Source organism: Suncus etruscus, chromosome 19, assembly GCF_024139225.1.
Source record: "Suncus etruscus isolate mSunEtr1 chromosome 19, mSunEtr1.pri.cur, whole genome shotgun sequence".
In the NCBI taxonomy this organism is placed as follows: domain Eukaryota; kingdom Metazoa; phylum Chordata; class Mammalia; order Eulipotyphla; family Soricidae; genus Suncus; species Suncus etruscus.
The window spans coordinates 11637477-11653704 of record NC_064866.1 but is presented as its reverse complement, the minus strand read 5'-3'; the positions used below and the strand labels follow the sequence as shown (position 1 = coordinate 11653704).

General features: G+C 43.1%; 1 protein-coding gene across 1 annotated transcript in view; it reads right to left on the bottom strand.

Annotated features, from left to right (window-relative positions):
- Positions 1-16228, bottom strand: part of ST7L (suppression of tumorigenicity 7 like) — an 86506-nt gene that overhangs the window by 50664 nt on the left and 19614 nt on the right. Inside the window, exons 4-5 of the mRNA XM_049765712.1 lie at positions 6648-6702; positions 2768-2883 (exon numbers count right to left, since the gene is read on the bottom strand). Of these exons, the coding sequence (XP_049621669.1) occupies positions 2768-2883; positions 6648-6702 (171 nt within the window). The remainder of the gene's footprint in view (positions 1-2767; positions 2884-6647; positions 6703-16228) is intronic.

Below are 16228 nucleotides of genomic sequence, written 5' to 3'. Positions count from 1 at the left end.
TCTTTAAAAAAAAAAAAACAAAACCCTGGGCCCGGAGAGATAGCACAGTGGCGTTTGCCTTGCAAGCAGCCAATCCAGGACCAAAGGTGGTTGGTTCGAATCCCGGTGTCCCATATGGTCCCCCGTGCCTGCCAGGAGCTATTTCTGAGCAGACAACCAGGATAACTCCTGAGCACTGCTGGGTGTGACCCAAACCCCCCCCCCCAAAAAAAATACCCTATGATCCACTTATGTATTTCAACTTAGATCTTTAAAAAAAATCTAAGAATGTTAAGGCCTCTATTTCTTGTTTTTTTTTTTATTTTGTTTTGTTTTTTTGCTTCTTTGTTTTTGGGTCACACCCGACAGCGCTCAGGGGTTACTCCTGGCTCTCTGCTCAGAAATCGCTCCTGGCAGGCTCGGGACACCATATGGGTGTCCAGGATTCGAACAACCGTCTTTCTGCGTGAAAGGCAAACACCTTACCTCCAAGCTATCTCTCCGGTCCCTTTTTAATACTTTTAATCTTTTTAATACTGTCATCCCCATAGGAACAAAACAATTAAGATACCAATGTGTATCTGAACATACCTAATGTTCAGAAATGAATGAAAAGAACAGTCAACTAGCAACAGGAGCTTACTAAGCCTTCTGACAATGACTTAAAGGCTTTGTTGTGAGATACAATAATTTTCACAAATTTTCTTGTTGAATTCCTTTTTCCTTTCTTTTTTAGTTTACTTTCTTTTCTATTTCATCTATTTTTTTTTACTAATTTTATTCCCACTTACATGGAAATATTATGATCAAAATATTATGATTAACTATGTCAACTATGTGATACATACTCTTTAAATAACATAAATTAATTTTTTTAATTAAACAATTAAGGCTAGATAAAAAAAATTATACTATTAGGGACCTGAAAGATAGTACAGTAGTAGATAAGTTGCTACAGCCAATCCAGGTCCAATTATTTGAATCACAAAGGTTCATGTCATAAACACCAAGCCAAGAGAAAATCTGAGAAGAGCCAGGAGTGACCCCAAAACCATTTTTTTTTTTTCAATTTAAAACAAGATCTGGGAGACAGCTCAAGTAATAGATATGACAAGTTTTTAATGGCTCTGGATTTCATTGCCAGCACCATGGCCTTCCCCAGTGACTTAACAGTTGTAACCCTGTTTGGGACCAAACAGAAGCCCACAATAGCATTGCCAGGAGTGGCCCCTAGAGAAAAAAATTCAATGAACAAATGTAATCAGGAGCTTAAAAGAGTAGTGCACTTGCCAAAATCAAATATTTTAATCACTGGCAGTACATGACACACTGCTCATTGAACCAGAAGTAGTCCCAGAGCACCAGCAGTATGGCCTTCCCTTCCAAAAGAAAAATTAAACAGAGCAGATTCATCAAACTATCTGATGTATTTAAAGTCTTCTAGGAAAAATAAAGAGAATCTATGCATGTTGCTTTTGAAAAAAAGAAACACTACATCGGACCGGGAAGGTGGCGCTACAGGTTAGGTGTCTGCCTTGCAAGCGGATGGACCGCGGTTCGATCCCCCGGTGTCCCATATGGTCCCCCAAGCCAGGGGTGATTTCTGAGCACGTAGCCAGGAGTAACCCCTGAGCGTCAAATGGGTGTGCCCCCCCCAAAAAAAAAACTAAAAAAAAAAAAAAAAAAAAAAAGGGGGCCGGGTAGGTGGCGCTAGAGGTAAGGTGTCTGCCTTACAAGCGCTAGCATAGGACGGACCGCGGTTCGATCCCCCGGTGTCCCATATGGTCCCCCCAAGCCAGGGGCGATTTCTGAGCGCATAGCCAGGAGTAACCCCTGAGCGTCAAACGGGTGTGGCCCAAAAACCAAAAAAAAAAAAAAAAAAACACTACATCTATCCATCTATCTATGAAAAATGTTGAGTTTTCCTTCGAAAACAAAATATTAGTCTTGTCTCAGTAAAAAAGAAAATATATGGGGCCGGAGAGATAGCATGGAGGTAAGGCGGTTTGCCTTGCATGCAGGTCGGTAGTTCGAATCCCCGCAACCCATATGGTCCCCCGAGCCTTCCAGGAGCGATTTCAGAGCATAGAACCAGGAGTATCTCCTGAGCGCTGCTGGGTATGACCCAAAAACCCCACAAACAAAAAAAAGAAGAAGAAAATATATTTCACTGTGCAACAAAAATACATTTTGTTTGTTTGTTTTGTTTTGTTTTTTGGGACCATATCGGTGATGTTAAGGGGTTACTCCTTCCTATGTGCTCAGAAATCAATCCTGGCTTGGGGGGACCACATGGAAAGCCAGGGGATCGAATCTCGGTCTGTCCTAAGTTAGTGTATGCGAGGCAAATACCCTACTGCTTGCGGCACCGTTCCAGTCCCAAAAAATGCATTTCTTATATCAATGTTGCCAGCAAGGTGTTTCCTGAATTTGACAAATTGATGCATTTGTCCCTTGAGCATATTTAGAAGTCACTCTTGAGTACACAGTCAGGACTGTAACAGGACAGTAACCCTCAGGACTATAGGATGTGGAGCAAAAACCAAAACCAAAGCCCAAAAATAAAAATAAATAAATTTAAGATTTTTATAAACTACTTTAAATCCTGCTTTTAAAAGAAAGGAAGTGCACTAACCTAGTTTACAAACATATTTTTAGTTTAATCTGATTTTCTTCCTAATGATGCAAGAAATTCCAAATCAAACAATTCTATAACAAATCATCCTAATGAACTTTTAAAATAATGTTCAAAGCCACCATTTACCCTATGAAAAGATATGACACATACCTGTATCTGAAGGGCGTAAAAAGTCTGTGTCACAAGTAAAAAAGGTCTGATGGTCCTGAGCTGACAAATTCATGTCATAGAATGTAAGTGGCTCTTTATCAGTCACCCACGTATATCTATCAAAACACAAGAACATGTACAAGTTGAATAAAAAAGAGAATGTCTGCTACAACAAACACTACTTAAAATTCAGGAGCCGGAACACAGTACAGAGGTTAGGGTATTTGCTTTGCATGGAACTGACCCAAGTTCAGTCCCCAGAACCCCACCTGGTCCCCTAAGCACTTCCAGGAGTGATTCTTGAATGCAGAGCCAGGAATAAGTCCTGAACTCTGCTAAGTGTGGCAAAATTAATTTTTTAAAAATATGGCCAGAGATATAACATAAAGGGGAAGGCATCTGATTACATGTAGCTGATCCATGTGTAATCCCTAGCACTACAGATGGTCCCCTGAGCACTACCAGGCATAGTAGAGCATAGAGCCATGAGTAAGTCTGAGCACCAAGAACAAGTAAAAAGAAGAGTGATCCACAGAGATCATACATTGGGTCTGGGTCAAAAAAAAAAAAAAAAAGCTGGAGAGATAGCATGGAGTTAGGGTGTTTGTTTTGCATGCAGAAGGACAGTGGTTCGAATCCCGGCATCCCATATGGTCTCCCGAGCCTGCCAGGAGCGATTTCTGAGCATAGAGCCAGGAGTAACCCCTGAGTGATGCCGGGTGTGACCCAAAAACCAAAAACAAAAAAAAAAAAGAAAAAAGAACGGGGCCGGGCGGTGGCACTAAAGGTAAGGTGCCTGCCTTGCCTGCGCTAGCCTTGGACGGACCACAGTTCGATCCCCCGGTATCCCATATGGTCCCCCAAGCCAGGAGCAACTTCTGAGCACATAGCCAGGAGTAACCCCTGAGCGTTACCAGGTGTGACCCAAAAATCAAAAAAAAGAAAAGAAAAAAAGAAAAAAGAACAAAGAAAAGGAGAGGGACAGAGAGATATACAGCAAGTATATATATGTCTCTCTATATATATCCCTATATATAATATATCCATATATATATATATATATATATATATATAAATAAATAAATAAATAAATAAATAAATAAATAAAATGGGGGCTGGAGTGATAGTACAGCAGATAAGGAATGCCTTGCATGCAGCTCCTAGGGGTTGATCACCAGCACTCTATAGTTTCCTGAGACCTGCCAGAAGTAACACCTGAGCCACTGGGTGTGGCCTCAAGACAAAAAGTGTATCAATAAGCACAGCTAGCTAGGAGATGGGTATATGGAATTCTCTTCTACATGCTCACAAATTTATTGTTTGCTGGTTTGGTTCTGGTTTGGGGGCCACAATCAGCAGTGCTCAGGGCTTACTCCAGGCTCTGTGCTCAAGATCACTCCTACTGGTGTTCATAGGACCATGACTAACCCCTAAGTATGCTTGCCAGGCAAGCATCTTAAGCCCTATATTATCTATCTGGCCCAAAATCGGTTCTTTGGGAGTAGAAGGTATTGTTTAGGGGTTATTCCTGGCTTTGTGTTAATAAGTGACCTCAGGTAGTAGCTAGGGCACCATATGGGAAGGCAGGGATTCCAACCAAGGTTGACAGCACACGAGACAAACACCATGGACCAAAGAGATAGTAGTACATTGAGTATGGTGTTTGCCTTGCAAAAACCAACCTACGTTTGATCTCCAGCACCATATAGGGTTCTCCAAGTCTCACCAGGGACTGAGCATAAGGCTAAGTAAGTCCTGAGCTTAGCTAGGTGTGGCCCTAAAACTACAAATAATATATATCTATGGTACACTTTTTTTTGATGGGCAAGAAAGGTAATACAGTGGGTAGGGCACCTGCCTTAGAAGTGACAAATCTGGGTTCTAACCCTAGCATCCATGCAAGAGTGATCTCTGAGCTCAGAGTCAGAAGTAATCCCTGAGCCCCACTTTGCCCTTCAAAAAGAACTTCTTAATTTTCCATAATCAAAAAAGGAAAATATTAGTGATAAAAACTGTTTATGGGACCTGGAGAGATAGCACAGCGGCATTTGCCTTGCAAGCAGCCGATCCAGGACCAAAGGTGGTTGGTTCGAATCCCGTGTCCCATATGGTCCCCCATGCCTGCCAGGAGCTATTTCTGAGCAGACAACCAGGAGTAACCCCTGAGCACTGCCGGGTGTGGCCCAAAAACAAACAAACAAACAAAAAAACAAAAAAACTGTTTATGCACGTTGATTCAGTAATCCCAGTGCAACAATCATCCCAAAAGGAAATAATCATAGATGGAAATCTTCAAGTGTAAAAATAACAGTGTAATACAAATTGTGAGGCAGATAGGGTAGCAGTCTGGAAGAATATAACTAATCAATCCTATCAATAAATCAATCCTATCCATAAACACAGGGATCATTTCCTAGTTTATTTTTATCCTCTTCATTCTGCTCAGTGTTGTGAATTATGGACACATAGTGTTTCTGATTCAAGTGAATAATATTCCCCAATCTAGATAAAGTACAATTCTCGAAATAAAAGTAAAGTACTTTGGTCATAAGTTTCAAAAGATGTTTAATCGGGGCTGGAGAGATAGCATGGAGGTAAGGTGTTTGCCTTTCATGCAAGAGGTCATCGGTTCGAATCCCAGCGTCCCATATGGTCCCCCGTGCCTGCCAGGAGCAATTTCTGAGCATGGAGCCAGAAGTAACCCCTGAGCACTGCCGGGTGTGACCCAAAAACCACAAAAAAAAAAAAAAGTTACAAAAGATGTTTAATCATAAATTTTAAAGAATAAAGGGAAGAAAAATGGCTATACTAGTATAGATAGGAAAAGGCAAAATATAAAATATTCTGTACCATTAATGAAGTTCACATTCACATGGTTTTTCTAATAAGTGCATAACAAATTTAGGAAATTGAGCACAAATGGATAGGAATATGGTCACATTATAATCGTAAATTCTTTATCAATATCCAGAAGCCAAATAGAGACGTATTATATTTGCAAACATAGTTTTGGGGTTTTGTTTTTTGTTCTGGTTTGAGTTTTAGATTTTGGGTCACACCTGGTCTTACACACACAGGGGTTACACCTGGTTCTGTACTCAGGGGTCACTACGGGGAGCTTAGGAGACCATATAACAAGCCAGAGGTTACACCCAGGTTGGCTGCAGCAAGACAAGCACCCTCTCTGTGGTATTATCGCTTAGTTCACAAACTTAAGAGTTTTTTTGTCTGTTTGTTTGTTTTTGGGTCATACCTGGCAGTGCTCAGGTGTTATTCCTGGCTCTGTGCTCAAAAATCGCCCCTGGCAAGCACAGGGGGCCATATGGGATGCTGGGATTCGAACCACCGTCCTTCTGCATGCAAGACAAACGCCCTACCTCCATGCTATCTCAAACTTACAGTTTTTTATGTTTGTTTTTTGTTTTGTTTTTGTTTGTTTTTTGGGCCACACCCAGTGACGCTCAGGGGTTACTCCTGGCTATGTGCTCAGAAATCGCCCCTGGCTTGGGGGGACCATATGGGACGCCGGGGGATCGAACCACGGTCCTTCCTTGGCTAGCGCTTGCAAGGCAGACACCTTACCTCCAGCGCCACCTACCCGGCCCCCAAACTTACAGTTTTAAACAAAGTTTCATGCTTATAAATTAAATAGCTCATATTCTGCCAACAAATATTTAGGCCAATCAGTTTATTTACATACATATATCAGTATCTCCAGCAAGAAAAAATTTAACATGCAGATAAAAGCAAATGCTCTTTGGTGTCATGTGTAAGGTCCTGGTTTGGGTCATGGGCCCCAAACGAACAAAAACCATATAGTTCCATAACATTTCTACTCTAAAATCTCTGTCACAACTATACTGAAAGTAAAATGTGGTACCTCCTATATTCTGCTCCTCTGAAAAGATTTAGAGGGTTTCTCCATACTTTGCATTCTAAAAAACAAAAGGAGAAAGGAGAAGATAAAACAGTTTAACAAAGTCACATCTTAATTTATTCCACTGCTTACTGTATACTCACTGTATGATCAACACAGTGCTAGCCACAAATGATCAATAGCCACAAAAGATCAATAAGGCCTATACCACTCCTACGAGCATGCAGTACATAATTTAATCTAGTCATTCTCCCATTTTGAATCAGAGCATTTAGTTCAGAATTCAATTCTAGCAGTTTTATATTATCATGTAATTATTGGTTTGGTTTTCAGTTTATTACTTTAAACTATGAATTCTCCCAAAAAATTTTTTTTCATTCTGTATTCCTGGAGCCTAGTGTAACATTTGAACTAAACTTCTTTATCTGAATTAAATGTAAAATCAGGGAGGCACACAAAGCTAGAAGTCATACTTTGTAAGAAAGAGCCCACAGTTCAATCCCAGTTCTGCCTGGTCCCTCAGCACTGCTCGGAGCTATCCAACCCAAGTACCACACTGCAGGGCAATGGAAGTAGCCCCTTAGGACCAAGGTGGGGCACCGAAACCAAAATATAAGATAAAATAAATAACCAAGTCACATAGAACTAGTTAAATAAACTACCTCAATTGTGTGCTAAGAACTATTTGTAGAGTTTTGTCTTATTCCAAAAGAAAAATGGGAACTAATTACTTTTGCTCTGGGAAAATCAGAGGAAGCTTTAAAAAAAAAAAGTAGGCAAAAATGAATCACTGAAGGCCGGAGCAATAGCAAAGCAAGCAGTAGGGCATTTGCTTTGCAAGTGGCTAATCCTGAACAGACCCAGCTTCAACTGTGGCATCACATATGGTCCCCCAAGCCTGCCAGGAGCGATTTCTGAGTGCAGAGCCAGGAGTAACCACTGAGCACTGTCAGGTGTGGCCCAAGACCCCCAAAAAAAGAATCACAGAAAAAGATGAGCAGAAAGCTGCCAGATAAATAACATTCAAAGGAATATTCAAAGGACAAAGGAAGTAAAAATAAGTACAGAACATAGTTATTCTAGAGTACAGGGTAGAAATGAGAGCTAAAGCTATAAATGAGTCTAAGAAATAGATTCAGGAAAATTACATACTAGGTAAAGGAGTTAGTTATCACTCATAGCCAATCAGAGGTCAATAAAGGCCTAAAAGGAGAAAAATATATATCAGCAGATCTCCAATAAGATCAGCCATTTTCAAATCATGGGTCATGCAATGACCAAGTAACACCTTTTTTTTATAATAATGCCAGGATACCATGTGTCTTTTAAGTTGTGTAACTTGGACTCATAGCTGAAAGTGAGTTATTTCTGTTCCTCAGGCACCTCTCTTGCCTAATTCTACTCTCAATCTTGCAAAGCAGAATAAATGGTGCAAAACTAATGGTGCAAAAACCATGAGTACATATAGTAATGCCTATTAGCACTAGTTGCAGGATTCTTTTTTTTTTTTTTTTTTTTTTTGGTTTTTGGGCCACACTGTTTGACTCAGGGGTTACTCCTGGCTATGAGTTCAGAAATCACTCCTGGCTATGCGCTCAGAAATCGCTCCTGGCTTGGGGGGACCACATGGGACGGCAGGGGATCGAACCGCAGTCCGTCCTACGCTAGCGCTTGCAAGGCAAACATCTTACCTCTAGCACCCAGTTGCAGGATTCTTAAACAAAGTGCTATCCAGTATGGTGGTTATTTCCTCATTCAAAGCAACTGCTCTTTTAACTGAATTGGCCATCTTTCCCTCTTGAAATTTTTTTTTTTTTTTTTTTTTTGGTTTTTGGGTGATACCTGGTGACCCTCGGTTACTCCTGGCTATGAACTCAGAAATTGCTCCTGGCTTGGGGACCATTTGGGACACCGGGGGATCCGTTAGTTCTAGGTCAGCCTCATGCAAGGCGTGTGCAAGCTGTGCCACGGCTCTGGCCCCAACATACTATTTTGTTTTGGTTTGTTCTATGTTGCTTATTTTAGGGTCAGACCTGACAATGCTTAAAGCCTCTCCCACCTTACTTCTGGTGGTGCTCAGGGGGATTATACAATGTTGTTCATCAAACCTAGATGTCCAGCAGTGAAAAGTAGATGCGCCAACCTTTAACTACCTCCTTGGCCCTAAAATATCATATTTATTTGAAAGAGCCACTGAGGGACAAACTGTCTAATTATTCGGACAAGTATCTGCTAAGCATTTTCTCAAAGACCAATAGAAATAAAAATTTGCATGTGGCTGACTCAGCATCACATATAGACCTCTGACCATAACCAGGAGTAATCCCAGAGCAGAGTCTGGAGTAAGAGATAGATAGGTTGGGGGCCAGAGAGAGAGCATGGAGGTAAGGCATTTGCCTTTCATGCAGGATGGTGGCTCGAATCCCGGCATCCCATATGTTCCCCTATGCCTGCCAGGAGCGATTTCTGAACATGGAGCCAGGAGTAACCTCTGAGCACTGCCGGGTGTGACACCCGCCCCCCCCCAAAAAAAAAGAAATAGATAGGTAGAAGTTATCAAGAACTTTAAGCAAATGTAAACAAAAGCAGTCTTCTGACTAAAATTATTTTGGAAAATATAATAACCTTAAAATATACCATCATGGGCCCGGAGAGATGGCACAGCGGCGTTTGCCTTGCAAGCAGCCCATCCAGGACCAAAGGTGGTTGGTTCGAATCCCGGTGTCCCATATGGTTCCCTGTGCCTGCCAGGAGCTATTTCTGAGCAGACAGCCAGGAGTAACCCCTGAGCACCGCCGGATGTGGCCCAAAAACAAAACAAAACAAACAAACAAAAAAAAAAAAAAATATATATATATATACCATCATTAGCCCAGCTACCATAACAAAAATTCCATATATTAGGTGGATTTAAACAACAAAAAATTTAATTATCATAATCCTGAGGGCTAAAAGTCTGAAATCAGGACACCAGCATGGTTGGGTTTTTGTAAGAGCTCTCTTCTTTTTTTCTTTGGTTTTTGGGTCACACCCGGCAGCGCTCAGGAGTTACTCCTGGCTCTACGCTCAGAAATCGCTCCTGGCAGGCTCAGGGGACCATATGGGACATTGGGATTCAAACCACTGACCTTCTGCATGCGAGGCAAACACCAGCCCCCAGGGGGTGGATATTTTATGGCTGAAATTCAACTACAAACATGCTTATAATCATGGCGCTTAAATAAATTATTAAAAAATAAATGTTGGGGCCAGATAGATAGCATGGAGGTAGGGCGTTTGCCTTTCATGCAGAAGGACGGTGGTTCAAATCCCGGCATCCCATATGGTCCCCCAAGCCTGCCAGGAGCGATTTCTGAGTGTAGAGTCAGGAGTAACCCGAGCACTGCCGGCTGTGACCCAAAAGCAAAACAAAACAAAACAAAAAAAAGAAAAAGAAAAAGAAAGGCAAGCCTTGGGGACAGAGGAATAGCAAAGAGGGTAGGGTGTTTGCCTTGAATGCGGCAGACCCAAGTTTGATCACCAGCATCTTGTATGATTCACTGAGCCTGTCAGAAGTCATTTCTGAGATTAGATCCAGGAGTAATTCCTGAGTGTGGCCAGATGTGGCCAAAATACAAACAAACCATAAAAAAGGCAAACCTGAGCTCAGGGGGAAAGTACATCTGGCAGTGGTATTTAGACAAAGTAAGTCAGACCAGAGAAAAGACTGTGTCTTTATGTTGAAGATAATGCAGGGGTCATAGTAAACAAACATAAAAACATAGTCACAGTCATGGCAAAGTGAAAGGTTCTGCCTTCACTGGGTCATTTGCAAAGGAAAGTTTGAACTTACAGCCCAGGACTGTTTCCAATGCACGAAGCACTGCATGATTCTTTAGTGAGTATAATCGTTTAAAAGAATTCATTGCTTCCAGAGTGGGGGTTAGGAGTAACTGGCTCAATAGATACATTCCCTGTTACTAAAAAAAAAAAAAAAAAAAAAAAGAGGGGCTGGAGAGATAGTGTGGAGGTAAGGCGTTTGCCTTTCATGCAAGAGGTCATTGGTTCGAATCCCAGCATCCCATATGGTCCCCCGTGCCTGCCAGGAGCAATTTCTGAGCATGGAGCCAGGAGTAACCCCTGAGCACTGCCGGGTGTGACCCAAAAACCACAAAAAAAAAAAAAAGAAAATTCAGCATCTCATTTGGTCCCCAAGCACAGTCAGGAGTAATTCCTGAGCATATAGTCCAAAATAAGGGGAAAAAAATAGAGTCCAAAACGTTGGGGGAGGGGCCAGAGAGGTGTCTGCCTTGCATGCAGAAGGATGGTGTCTCGAATCCCAGCATCCCATATGGTCCCCTATGCCTGCCAGGGGTTATTTCTGAGCACAGAGCCAGGAGTAACCCCTGAGCGCTGTTGGGTGTGACACAAAAACAAAATAAACAAGAACAACAAAAAAGGGGCCGGGCGGTGGCGCTGGAGGTAAGGTGCCTGCCTTACCTGCGCTAGCCTAGGAGACGGACCGCGGTTCGATCCCCCGGCGTCCCATATGGTCCCCCAAGCCAGGAGCGACTTCTGAGCGCATAGCCAGGAGTAACCCCTGAGCGTTACCGGGTGTGGCCCAAAAACCAAAAAAAAAAAAAAAAAAAAAAAAAAAGAACAACAAAAAAAAGTTTGAGGGAGTACTCAGGGGTTATTCCTGTATCTATGCTCAGGAGTAACACTGGTGGTGCTCAAGAGACCATCTATAGTGACACGGATCCAACACGTTAACATGAAAGAAAATTACCTTACCACTGACAACCACTGTTATTTTTTGTTTTTGTTTTTTTGGGACACACCTGGTGACGCTTAGGGGTTACTCCTGGCTCTGTGCTCAGAAATCACCCCTGGCAGGCTTGGGGGACCATATGGGATGCCAGGGAACATTGTTGTAGGGAAGTTCACACTGGTGGTAGGATTATTGCTGGAACATTTCTGGGGGGGAGGGGGCCACACCCAACAGTGCTCAAGGATTACTCCTGACACTACGCTCAGAAATAATTCCTGGCAGGCTCAGGGGACCATATGGGATGCCAGGATTTGAACCACCATCCTTCTGCATGCAAGGCAAACACCCTACCTCCATGCTATCTCTCCGGCCCCACTGCTGCAATATTTAATGCCTGAAACAGTTGTAATATGAACAACTTGGGGGGCCGGAGAGATAGCATGGAGGTAAGGCGTTTGCCTTTCATGCAGGAGGTCATCGGTTCGAATCCCGGCGCCCCATATGGTCCCCTGTGCCTGCCAGGAGCAATTTCTGAGCCTGGAGCCAGGAATAACCCCTGAGCACTGCCAGGTGTGACCCAAAAACCAAAAAAAAAAAAAAAAAAAAAAAATGAACAACTTGGAAAAACATAGTGTTATAATTAAAAATTGAATAATAAAAATACCCTTGAACTCCTAACTGTGTACTGTTAACATTTTAGAATTATGGAAAAAACCTACAGAGGAAAAAGTTTTGCTTTGCACATAATAAATTCTGTATGCTTAGAGCCATTAAAACTGATTTATGAGGGGCCAAAGCTACAGCACAGCAGGTACTGTGCTTGCCTTGCAAGCAGCTGCTCCAGGTTCAATCTCCAGCATCCCTTATGGTCCCCTGAACCTGCCAGGAGTGATCCCTGAGTACTGCCCCTAAAAACAAAAATAAACCAAAAAAGGGGCCGGAGAAATAGCATGGAGGTAAGGCATTTGCCTTGCATGCAGGACGGTGGTTCAAGTCCCGGCATCTCATATGGTCCCCTGTGCCCGTCAGGGGCAATTTCTTTTTTTTTTTTTTTTTTTTTTTGGTTTTTTGGGCCACACCTGGCGTTGCTCAGGGGTTACTCCTGGCTGTCTACTCAGAAATGGCTCCTGGCAGGCACAGGGGACCATATGGGACACCGGGATTTGAACCAACCACCTTTGGTCCTGGATCGGCTGCTTGCAGGGCAAACACCACTGTGCTATCATATCTCGGGGCCCCAGGGGCAATTTCTGAGCATAGAACCAAGAGGAACCCCTGAGTGCTGCTGGGTGTGACCCCCAAAAAAAAAAAAATTGAAAACAGGGCCTGGAGAGATAGCATAGCGGCGTTTGCCTTGCAAGCAGCCGATCCAGGTGGTTGGTTCAAATCCCAGTGTCCCATATGGTCCCCCGGGCCTGCCAGGAGCTATTTCTGAGCAGACAGCCAGGAGTAACCCCTGAGCACTGCCAGGTGTGACCCAAAAAAAAAAAAAAAAATAGAAAACAGAAAAGGGGCTGGAGAGATAGCATGGAAGTAGGGCATTTGCCTTGCATGCAGAGGAATGGTGGTTCAAATCCCAGCATCCCATATGGTCTCCCGAGCCTGCCAGGAGCCATTTCTGAGCAGAGAGCCAGGAGTGACCCCTGAGCACTGCTGGGTGTGACCCAAAAACCAAAATAAATAAATAAATAAATATAAAAAATAAAAATAAAACAAAAAGAGAGTTTTATGACAAAAATGTAGCCTAGGAGCTAGAGAGATAATACAAATGGTAAGGTGCTTTCTTTCCATGCAGCCAACCAAGTCCTTCCAGAAGTGAAGTGGCCGGAGAGGTGGTGCTAGAGGTAAGACAGTCTGCCTTGGAAGCGCTAGCCTAGGACAGATCATGGTTCGATCTCTCAGCATCCCATATGGTCCCCCCAAGTCAGGGGCAATTTCTGAGTGCAGAGCCAGGAGTAGTAACCCGAGTGTCAAATGGGTGTGGCCAAAAAAAAAAAAAAAGCAGAAGTTACCCAAAAACAAAAACAACAACAAAATGATTTTTTTGTTTTGTTTTTGTTTTCTGGGTCACCCAGCAGCGCTCAGGGGCAACTCCTGGCTCTACGCTCAGAAATTGCCCCCGGCAGGCTCGGGGGAACCATGTGAGATGCCAGGATTCGAACCATTATCCTTCTGCAAGCAAGGCAAACGCCCTACCGCTGTGCTAAATCTCCGGCCCCAACAACAAAATGTAAGACTAGAACTTAAAAAAGAGAGAGAGAGAGAGATTGAGGGGGCCAGAGCAACTACCACAGGTGAACACTTGCCTTGCAAATGGCAAATCTGCGTTCAATCCTCCACACCCCATATGGTTCCCCCAAGCACTTCTAGGGGGGCTTCCTGAGTTCAGAAATTGAAATAAATTCTGAGCACTGCCAGATGTGGTCAAAACAAAAACCAAAAAAGAAAAATATTAAGATGAGATTTGGGGGGACCGGAAAGATAGCATGGAGGTAAGGCGTTTGCCTTTCATGCAGGAGGTCATCGGTTCGAATCCCGGCGCCCCATATGGTCCCCTGTGCCTGCCAGGAGCAATTTCTGAGCCTGGAGCCAGGAATAACCCCTGAGCACTGCCAGGTGTGACCCAAAAACCAAAAAAAAAAAAAAAAGATGAGATTTGGGGGCCTGGAGAGATAGCACAGCGGCGTTTGCCTGCAAACAGCCGATCCAGGACCAAAGGTGGTTGGTTCAAATCCCGGTGTCCCATATGGTCCCCTGTGCCTGCCAGGAGCCATTTCTGAGCAGACAGCCAGGAGTAACCCCTGATCACTGCCGGGTGTGACCCAAAAACCAAAAAAAAAAAAAAAAGATGAGATTTGGGCTAGAATGATGATATAGCAGGTAAGACACTGACCTTGCATACGGTCAGCCAGGATTCCATCCCAGGCATCCCATACGGCACTTTCAGGAGTAATTCCTGAGTGCAGAGCCAGGAGTTACTTGAGCACCACCAGGCGTGGGAGAGAGAGGAGAGAGATGAGGGAAGAGAGAGAGAGAGAGGAGAGAGATGAGAGAAGAGAGAGAGGAGAGAGAGAAGAGAGAGAAAGAGAAAGAGAAAGAGAAAAGGAGAGAGGGGCCGGGCGGTGGCGATGGAGGTAAGGTGCCTGCCTTGCCTGCGCTAGCCTAGGACGGACCGCGGTTCGATCCCCCGGCATCCCATATGGTCCCCCAAGAAGCCAGGAGCAACTTCTGAGCGCATAGGCAGGAGTAACCCCTGGGCGTCACAGGGTGTGGCCCAAAAACCAAAAAAAAAAAAAAAAGAAAAAAAAAGAAAAGGAGAGAGAGAAATGTATGTTTAAAAATTATTTTGGTTTGGGAGCAATGCTAAGAAATCACTCCTGGGGATGATTTGGGGAACCATATGCTGTGACAGGGATCAAGCCAGGTCAGAAGGCATGTAAAGTATGTATCTTACTCCCGTACTATCTATCTGACTCTTTGAGAGTAAGAAAAAAAATGTGATGGTAGAATGGCGCTACACTCAGTGATGTTCAGGACTTACTCCTCATTCTGCTCACAGGAATCAATCCAGGCAGTGCTCACAGAATCATATGGTGCTCCAGGAATAGAACCAGGGTCAAACAAAGCAAGTGCCTTATTCACTATATTATCTCTCTGGCTTGGAAATTTAAAATTGGTTCTGCTAGGGGCCGGAGAGACAGCATGGAGGTAAGGCGTTTACCTTGCATGCAGAACGGTGGTTCAAATCCTGGCATCCCATATGGTCCCCCGAACCTGCCAGGAGCAATTTCTGAGCGTAGAGCCAGGAGTAACCCCTGAGCGCTGCCGGGTGTGACCCAACCCCCCCACCCAAAAATAAAATAAATTGGTTCTGCAAGCACATATGTTTGTGAAATAAAACAGTATAGAATAAGATGGAGTTACCTTGAGGAGAAAAAGTTGAACCAAAGGAGAAGAATTCTGACTCACTTTTGAGTCAGTGAATTCAAGCATCTCTTGGCAAAATTTTTTGTTACTTTCTTTCCAAGAAAAACGAAATACTCCCTCTTTTCTGTCCCCACAGTATAATACATATATTTTATTAAAATACCTTTATACATTTTTTTCCATCATTTACTTATTGGTAGTTTCTCCCAAACTGAAATGTCTTTAGTGTTATCTCAACTGTCATTCTATAATGGTATATTCAATTCCAATAATAGAGAATGAAAGTGTTTTAAAACTATTTACACTAAATACTGAACTTTTAGATGGAAGAGCTATGTAATGTTTACCTTACTGCTCATTCTTATGAGTTCTGTAATTATTTAATAAGAGAGGGGAAAGGAAAAGGGAAAGAAATTGCCATTATTCTTTCCTGTGCTCTTGAATGCCTGCCAACCTCCTGGTCAACACCCACTCATGCTTCATGGTTGAGTTTAAATGCTACTTTCCCTGACCACATCTGAAAATCCCAGAAATTGTACTCAAGCTGTACTTTTCTTTTTCCTTTTTTTCCTTTTTTTTCTGTTTTTGGGCCACACCCAGAGGCGCTCAGGGGTTACTCCTGGCTCTGTGCTCAGAAACTGCTCGTGGCAGGTCTGAGGGGCCAATATGGAATGCCGGGGATCGAACACAGGACCATCCCAGTCAGCCACGTGCAAAGCAAATGCCGTACCGCTATGCTATCGCTCCAGCCCCCTCTTATTCTTTTTTTCCCTTTAATTTCTTTATTCTTTTCTTTATTTAAGCACCATGATTACATATATGATTGTAGTTGGGTTTCAGTTATAAAAAGAATACCTGTTTCACCAAAGCGAACTTCCCACCTCTTTTTTTTTTTTTTTTTGAGTCA